Source organism: Drosophila gunungcola, unplaced genomic scaffold (genome assembly GCF_025200985.1).
Source record: "Drosophila gunungcola strain Sukarami unplaced genomic scaffold, Dgunungcola_SK_2 000001F, whole genome shotgun sequence".
Lineage (NCBI taxonomy): Eukaryota > Metazoa > Arthropoda > Insecta > Diptera > Drosophilidae > Drosophila > Drosophila gunungcola.
The window spans coordinates 11,149,344-11,158,335 of NW_026453197.1; the positions used below are offsets into that span (position 1 = coordinate 11,149,344).

General features: G+C 41.8%; 1 protein-coding gene across 1 annotated transcript; it reads right to left on the reverse strand.

Annotated features, from left to right (window-relative positions):
* Window positions 1-336: 336 nt before the first annotated feature.
* On the reverse strand, window positions 337-6,703 carry LOC128263490 (uncharacterized). Its single transcript, XM_052998564.1, has 5 exons — window positions 4,527-6,703; window positions 4,326-4,471; window positions 4,054-4,267; window positions 2,412-3,709; window positions 337-2,130 (listed from the first exon to the last, which is right to left on the reverse strand). Exons 1-5 carry the CDS (start codon window positions 5,785-5,787, stop codon window positions 337-339), a joined length of 4,713 nt encoding a protein of 1,570 aa, XP_052854524.1. The 5' UTR covers window positions 5,788-6,703.
* Window positions 6,704-8,992: the final 2,289 nt, after the last annotated feature.

The following is an 8,992-nucleotide window of genomic DNA, read 5'->3' on the forward strand; positions in this document are numbered from 1 at the left end:
CCCTTTCGGCTAAGTAATGGTAATTAGGCGTGGAAAAATCCATTAGCCCAGGCCCGGTCGGATATAGTCGCCAGTATGGGAGGCATAGCCCTTCGCATGCCATTCCGCACTATTTAAATTTTAAAAATTCTTATTGAAATTTCTTTCCATATTAAATATCTTTCTGACCCTGTTAATTATGCATTAAGGCAGCTATTACCATTGGTTACGAGTTAAAATATGCAAGTGTTATGAAATGGAAATATTTGGGAAAGGATTTCGGGAACAAATAAATGTAAATGTCTAGAAATATATTTTATTTTTTGGTAATAAACGAACATTTCATTATTAGTTATTTTATTTTTGCGGCCAAAGACAACGTAAAATGAGTCCTTCAAATAGGAAATGTATAAACAATCCGATGACAAAAGCATAAAATGCCAGGGCAGCCACCGCGCTTATTCTAATGTATTCTTGAATGTTTCGCCTTTTATCCTCCTGAATGGTCTCCACGGTACTCTTTCCGAAATATACACAGATAACCGTCACGGTTATGGCCAATTTGCAGATCCACACAGAGGTGCGTTGGAATCGATTCAAGGTGAAACCGCCCACACTACTTTGCCAGGGTCCTGTGATTGGGTTGATGATGAACCAGCTGACAAAAAGCTGCTCGGCCCGGTTCCTCAAACGCTTGCACCAACTGTACTTGGGCGTCTTAAGGTAGGAGCCCTTCGTAAAGTATTTGGACCGCATGAATGGCGTGTGACCCCGCTCAATCCAACTCTTCACGACGAACAGCTGCTGGAAATTCGAATTCAGATCCACCACTGTGACGGAGCGACAGTACCACGATGGATAGCGACCATTCCGCTCGATTCCCAACGCCAGTCGAGTGGGTATATAGATGGTGCCCCTGGGAACCATCAGCATGTTAGTGCTGTTCCTCAACAACTTCGGATGCCCCGGATCCTGAGTGATCTGGTACGTCATCTGCTCTCGCCGCGGCGACTTGAAGTAAAACTTTATGTTCGACGTGGTGCCCGCAAACTCCTGACCACCGGTCATTATCACCAGAAGTATCTCCGATCCATAGGTGATCCATTGATCTACTTTCTCCACTTTTTTGGCCGATTGGCACTGCAAAATGCTCTGCTCCCTCCGATGAGCCGTGATAAAGCCTATGTTCAAGACCATCATGATGATGAGCAACAAAAATAGGAGAACAAATAGAATCAGCACGAGTGCATTAAAGGACAGTATGGGCACGGGTATGTGCTCCACATACAGTTTCGCTGAGATGGGAAAAATACGAGAGGACAGGGTGCCCAAAGTGTGGCAAGTGCACTGAACGGACGTGCCATGACTGTGCTCAAAGGTGGTGGTGCAATAATCCTCGCTCCAGCCGGGATCCAATGTTCGGTTCTTCCAGAAGTTGCACTCGAATATCTCCAGCAGTATCGAGTAGTTCATTTGTTTTGGCCTAATTGATGGCTCCCTATACCTGGCATTCCTCAAGTAGCTATTCCTCATCCTCTTTTTGCCAGGTCGGTACTTAGATGGCCTGTGAATGGCCACAAATGCCCGGCTGCGACCACACGAGTTGGCCATCCAAATGCGCTTGCCCTTCATGTCGGGGTGTATATGACAGCAGCCCTGACTGAGCTCCCTAAACGTGGGCCACCTGTGCATTTGCATCTTGATGTGCATCGGCTCCGAACAGCCCACAATTCGCACCGCCAGCATGGCGTTGTTGTCCATCATCATGCTGTATATGTGAATTTCCGTGACATTTTGAATGCTGCCATTGACCATCCTTTGGGTGAAGGAAAGCTCCTCGTTAAACTGGGTAATATTCGTCTTGTAGACCAGCGGATTCGACAGCTCGGACTCCTTTGCGGTTCTGAAATACTTGACGGGACTGTAGGCGTGGACGATTAGCACACTGGTCTTGGTGGGCAGTGGATCTGGATACCACCAGAAGATATTGTGGTGGTTCTGCTGCGAGATGGTCTGGAACAGAATGGAGCTGTGCTTCAAGCTGCTTTTCAGCTCGAGGAGAAGCTTCGCCGAAAATTCAATGACGTGGATTTTGTCGATTGTGGCCAGGGTGAAGCCTTTGGCGTGGTCCGTCACCTCAGTTACATTCACCTAAAATGAGAAAAATTAGGACAGAAAACTACGTTTCGCGGTGCTACAGAATTCTCGGTCAATCAAATTCCAACTGAATTTGTATGGTAAATAGAAATATCGATTTTAAAAGAATAGTATGCTTGTGTGCAAAATTTTTGGCGATAAATAAATGGCATATCGATATCAAACGAATATCGATAAGCATATTTTGATATTTTGCCGAAACAAAAACATTTAACGATAACTTGAATTTCGATTTCTTCGATATCATAAGGAAAAAGATTTCAATACATTCCTACCTGATAGGCAATGCCGCCTTTGTGGACTGTCAAGGCGTCATCGTAAGGATAGTGTCTATGGGTGGCCAGGACGCCCAGGAAAAAGACGCACTTGTACAGGAACCAGGTGTTTGCCATCCAGCTATTGATGCGTAGGAGAATCAGGGGATCAAACACGATGGTAAAGTGCATCTCCAGATCGAATTTTTGCACATTTAGGCACTCCGGATTATGGGGCTTGCACATGGCCACCGAATGTTGCTCCGATTTGGTGCCCAGTATGGACATGAAGAACATATGCATGGCCGTCAACGAGAAGTAAGCATCCCGATGCAGCCATTCGTTCTCTTTAATGATGTCCTCAAAGATTTCGCAAAGTTTGCTGAAAATTACCCCCATTAGCGTGGCTCCATGGTAATCGACTGGTGTCAGACTGGTCAAAATGCGCGTGGCCAGGTTGGTGATCTGTTCCAGCTGGGATCCCGTTCTTGCCCTCTCATTCTGGAAATACGAGTAGACCTGTTGGCCATTTTTGGTCGTCCGGATCGATTTGGTGGCCACGAGACCCTTGACATAGGCCCTATTCCAATGGCCACGCAGCAGCATATTCGGTATTCCCCCCAATAACGTGCCAAAGTCGTTCCTAGTCGCCAGAACCCTCACTTTCAGATTTCGGTCCACACACATATCAATGTTATCGCAAATCGAGACCATGATTTGGTCGGTGGCGGGCAAAGTAAGTTTAAATCTCGTATACGGCACATTCGAGGCGAGCACGCCCAGTTTAACCTTGTAGCGAAAGGTCACCGGAGAGTAGGGCGACTCAAAGCCCAGGCAAGCGATCTCAAAAATGCTTAATGCTTCGATGCCAATAGATGGAGAGATCTGGCAAGTGCCTTTGTCAGGACCGTTGTTCCGGCGCAGAGTGTAAAATGCATCGGCCGACATCCTTTTGTCCATCATCACCCTCAGCCGGATGGAAACAATGGGCTCCGTGATGTGTAGGATCAAATATTTATACCGCGATTCCAGATAGGGCATTTCTCCTTCCACCAACACCCACCACTCGTATTGCCTTATCTTCGACGGGCAATCTTCGCATATTGGCACCAGGTGAACACTTTCCAACGGAGCATATACCCCGAGATCACAGTTTCGCAGGCATTGGATTTGAAGCGTGACTGTTTGTTCGGAGATGCCCCTCACCCTTTGAGTGACTGTCTTCCGGTTCCGAAAGTCAATTTGCGAAATGACGGTCAAACTGAAGTTGTATTCGCCACCTGCCTTCAGGGCATTGGCTGGCAGTTTCATGACGGGGTCTGCGTAAAAATTGTGGATACATAAATGGCTAACAATAATAAAAATATTTCTCTCATTATATATTAAAGTAGAAAAATAAAAACTTGAGTGATATTTATTTTTAAAAAACAAATATTTATTTAAAAAATACTTTTACGTGAAGACTAATAACTCCAATATTTTGCACAAGGTCTAGAAGAAAACTTATTTTACTTTAACTTTATAAAAATATTTGGCGATAAATAAAATTTCGATATTTTTTTTATATTTTTATTAATACATCGCCTACAGTTTCTATGATCACAACTTATACTAAACAGAATGCGACGCACATTAATCACTACGAACATTTCATAGTACTTACTCTCGGACATATCTCGGTAACAATATTTGTTGTCAGGATCGTTCCGACTGCGACAACTCCAAAAAAAATGCTTTGTGGCAAGAGATTCCGTGTTCTTAATTCGGTCCTTGGTGAGGGACCCATCGATAATAACTGGCTTGCGAACGTCGACCTTGCGTTGCTCATTGCCTCTGATTTGGGGTTCAACTTGGGGTGTTTTGAATATCGCATAGCACTGGAATCAAGAAGAAAGACTGTGGGGTTATACATTTCTCATGACTTTGTCAACTCACACGAGCTACAGTAAGGACATCGTTTAATTTGACTTTCCCTTGTAATAGAAACACTTTTGTTGAATCCGGTTCGTAAAGAAATTCAACCTTGTAAGGTAGCAATTTTACGACTAGATCTGTGGTTCCTTGTACTCTAGCTATAAGATCTGTGGAAATAAATCAAATGTAATGATTATACAAAATTTAAATTAATAGGCTTACTTTTCTCAGTAATATCATAGAAATTCCAGCTAATAAATTTATATTCTACTGTGGGACAGCTCTCGCTTATAGTTGCGAAAAATTCCCGATGACCCCAGGGCGAAATCTCAACTGGCTCGTCGGGATTTTTGCAGAATTCTAACTTCAAAGCGGGTAGACAAGCCACTTTGGGTGGCCTGTACACTTTTATCTTTCTACGCACCGCTCTTGAAAGTTGCTTTTTGCTGTCCTCCATTGAACTTATTTTAGCAATAACGTATCTGTGATTTATGTTGAAAAAACTAGCTGTACTGCGGTAATAATAGCAACGATTATAGGGAAGATGATTGATTACTATGCCATTTTTCTTCAATAATGCGCGCAAATTTGTTGTTTTATTCCATCCCGAAAATGCAATATCAACTGCAGTTACCACTTCGTCGATTAAGTAATCTTTCGTATCCACTGTAATTTTTAGCACAAAATTTTCCGTGCCCAGGCTGGGTATAGTCGTGAATATCGAATATATTTGTCCGTATTTTAATTTCGGAATGAGGTATATTCTTGCATTCAGTGGGTATTTTCGTTTTCGGCTTCTCCCTGCTAAAGATTCGTTTTTCACAGTATTTCCTTCTTCTAAAGTACTAGCACTTGGTGTTATGCAAGGTAAGGACATATTAGATGTGGGATCATCACAGTAAGAGCTTCTTTTGTACATAAAATCCTTTCCTATCCGATTGTCAAAGTTTGGATCTACTATTTTAATTTCGTAGTTCACGCTTTCATTTTTATATTTTTGTACGATCGAAGAGTCGTAGGTTTCATTTAAAGCGGGGTTCCACAAATTCTGTATTCTTTGTTCTTCGTCGTCTTCCATTTTTTGTATACTTTCTTGATTTTTTCGGGTAAACTTTTTACTTATTCTAATAGAAGTGTTATCATGCCCCTCAAATCTAGAAAAGTCGTAGCTTTGATTAAGAACGGGGTCCCATAGACTCTCAATTCTTTTACGTTCTTCTCTGTCGGCGATTTCTCTATTAATCGTATTGTCATCTTTTTGGTCTAACATTTTACCTAATCTATTCGGTATTATAGTAGAGGTACTTCGTACTTTTGCATTTCCCAATAGATAAGAACTCAGCCTGCCTTCAGGGTTTTCTGTCGAATAATTGTTGCTCTGCAGGAAGGTGCCATCCAATAATGACATTAATGGCGTACCGTCGTTTTCCATGATTAACATTAATGATATCGATGTGGTCATGAGATACAGGAACAATTGCATAGTTCACAGAAATATTTCGAAAAATAGTTAACTATTTGCTTAATTCTCTCCATTTTGGAATTAAGTTTGACTAAAGAAGCAAGGTGTAAGCGTTGTCTGATGTGGTCGGTAATTTAAGCAGACCTGTTCTTTCATTTTTATAATTGCATAGTACTCGAACTGGAAATGTGTGGTTGACAGGCGACATGACATTTCACCGCAGAAAAAGTTCGTTTTTCTTGTTGAAGTTCTTTTTTGTTGTTTTGGTCTGCCCTCTTGTTTGCCTTTTTCCTGTTCCTGTTGTTCTTGTTGTTGTGATGTTGTGTCGTTGCCTACATAATTGTTTTAATTAATTGCGAATTGCGCATGCAAAAAGCATAAAGTGCACTTCAAATGTGTGAAAAGGAACAACAGCGTGAAAGGCTTTTCTGCACAGCTGGTAATTTATTGACCACAATAGCATCCAGAATCAGCGTCATCAACAAGAGCGATTACAGAACATGGCTTAACCCCAACTTCAAAGCCAAGCTCATCATCCCCATCCCAATTTCCAGTCCCACTTCCACTCCCAATTCCATTTCCATTTGCACAATCCATATAAATCAAATGAAATTAACTGAGAGGGAGCAAGCGAACGACGAGCGGCAAATAGAGTGTTGAATTTTTATAAACCACAAAAACAACGAGCATTGACAATAGACAATCATACTTTATTTACTATAAACTTCACACATGCATAGTGTTTCTTATGCGGAATGGCCAGGGTGCTGAGACAGGACAGGGCGACAATTTCTTAAATTGTTCGAACAAATGAGAATGGAATAGGAGTAAAGGAAGCCAAGGAGAAACCCATTTACAGGCGAGCGCACGTCGCATAAAAAATAAGGCAACGACAAGAAGTAGAAACTGATTTTTGGTCCTTTAACACGTTAAGGATATGCTCTTATCTAAATGAGGGCCTCGAAAATATTATAAATATGATTTAAGTATGCTCACATCGATTTATTTGCTGTCTTTTTAACACTTTAGTTGCAATTCAATTGCAGCTAAAGACACACATCGATCTCCAGCCAGTAAAACTAGCATTTTCAATTTTTGGTTTATTTTAAAAAAAATAAGATCATGTTTAATTAAATTATACAATTTTCTGTATGAAATATCTGAAGATATTATAAAATACATTGGTTTTTTACTGTCTTACCGCATCTTGCATACCCCATAGAGTATTAAAACTTAAACAGTAAAGAGAAAAACTTGGGGAGGGGTGGGGTAAAAAAACGAAAGAATGGAACATTTTACGATTTAGCATGTGTGGACCAACTGTGAGTCGGGTGGTTTGGGGCCTGATGAGCCGGCGGACGGACAGACGGAGCTCCAGTGGAGGACCGCCAAGTTCAGCACTTTGGCGCGTCAAGTGCTTTTCATTTTCCGAGCACGTCGCCGCGTCATAAAACAAAAACGCATGAAGCGCAACGGGAACGGAAAAGACGAGGAGGGGCACTCGGGCACGTTTAGCATATATATTTTCACACTTGCAATCATACTTTAAGCAGAAAAGTACACTCTTACATACGCAAAAGTTTTCACGGTAGAGATGGAAAAGCTCAAAAAATCAGAGGTCTTAAAAATCATATGCATGAATTCAATTTGAGTTTGAGTAGCTGTGCTTGTGAAAAAAGGCAAATTCATCAAAAAAATCTCAGTCAAATCATTGGAAAAAAAAAGAAAAGAAGGCGTTGTTCTATTCTTAAAAACACGTATTTAATGTCACTGTGATTTTGTTCTTCACAGTTTTAATTTTATTTAACGAAACTTTAATATTTATTTTTCACTGATATTATATAGCAATAGCAGTCTTAAGCATTAACTTTAATATGAATTTTGCAATATTTTTATAGTTTTCTCCATACCATCTCTAAGTCGCTCCCACTTATGAGACTGATACCAAGTTTTGGGGTCGGGTCGGGACTTTCTCGTATCTTCATTTTCACTCGCAGCCAAAAGCCGTGCCATAAAAGTGCGTCGGGATTGTCGCCAAACTTTTGCTTTCTTTACTTGCTCTTTTTTACCCATGTTTGCCTTTGTGTGGGTGTGATGATAATAATTTCAAGAGGCATTCGACTGGGGCGTTTATCTTACTTTTTTTTTGTGCTCTTCTTGGCTCTTGGTTTGGCTTTAATTAAAATGTCATAGACACCGTGAGCGCAGCTTAATGGCCGAAGATGATAAAATTACATAAATAATGTATTTTAACGCATTCTGCACTGATAAATTAATATTAATGTGACCGGTCCTTGGCAGACAGGCAGGCTGAAAAGTGTCTAGCAGTAGTCTAATAGATGTCATCCCCTGTTGTCTGCTCATTTGACGGCCTGACATTATTAACTGAATCGACTTATCACTTGTCGCCGAAGGGTTTCGGTTCGGCAAGATGAAGGGACATTAAAAGGATTTCGCTGGATGTGCCATTATTTTTGACATTAACGACAGATAATGTTTTCAAAATTTCGTACATTAAATATTCCCAATGCGAAATAGTTGAGACGCATGTCATTATAGTCCCCAGTCCAAAGTTCAAGCGCTCTGCTGCTCGCTATCATCATCGCCGGATTGGCATTGAATGCTTAATGGATCTGAAAGTGGCGTGAAACCAGTCTGCAATCCTTTTTATACCCATTATGCCCTGGAATGCCCACCCACTCCACTCCACTCTACTCCACTCCACTCCATCTACATCCATCCATCACTTGGAGCTGAAAACTCTTTATGCTCACAAACTTTCAGCTAACGCTTTTCGGTTGGCCCGAGGGGATGGATGGGTTTGGTGGCTTGGCTTCAGCTTCAGCTTCAGCTCGGTTTGTTTGGGCCCGGACTGTTTCTGGTTCCGGCGGTGACGTCTGTTTCGGCCACGTTGGCAACTTTGCGTGCGGTTTGTCTCCGGTCCAAAGTTCTCGGCCCCTGCGCCCTTTAATGATCCATGCCGCAAATGAATTGCAGTCCAGTTGCAATTGCTGCACTTGATTTGCGGTGCGACTTAATGGTTAACAATTATCTGGTGGCTTTCTGGGCAAAAGCAGGAGGTCCCCACTGCTCCTCAAGTTGACACTAAGTGGGCGGCAGTTGGCACATTGACCAGATTCATGAATCGGTCCTGAAAATGCACCAAATTTAAATAAGCTTTCTGAACTGAGGTAAAACTTCTTGAATTCCGGATTTATGCGTTGAG

Coding starts and splice junctions, on each gene's coding strand:
- LOC128263490 (XM_052998564.1), bottom strand. CDS start 5,787: ATGCAATTGTTCCTGTATCTCATGACCACATCGATATCATTAATGTTA. Junction 4,472..4,526: donor CTATGATATTACTGAGAAAA/GTAAGCCTATTA, acceptor TTATTTCCACAG/ATCTTATAGCTAGAGTACAA. Junction 4,268..4,325: donor ATGTCCTTACTGTAGCTCGT/GTGAGTTGACAA, acceptor TCTTGATTCCAG/TGCTATGCGATATTCAAAAC.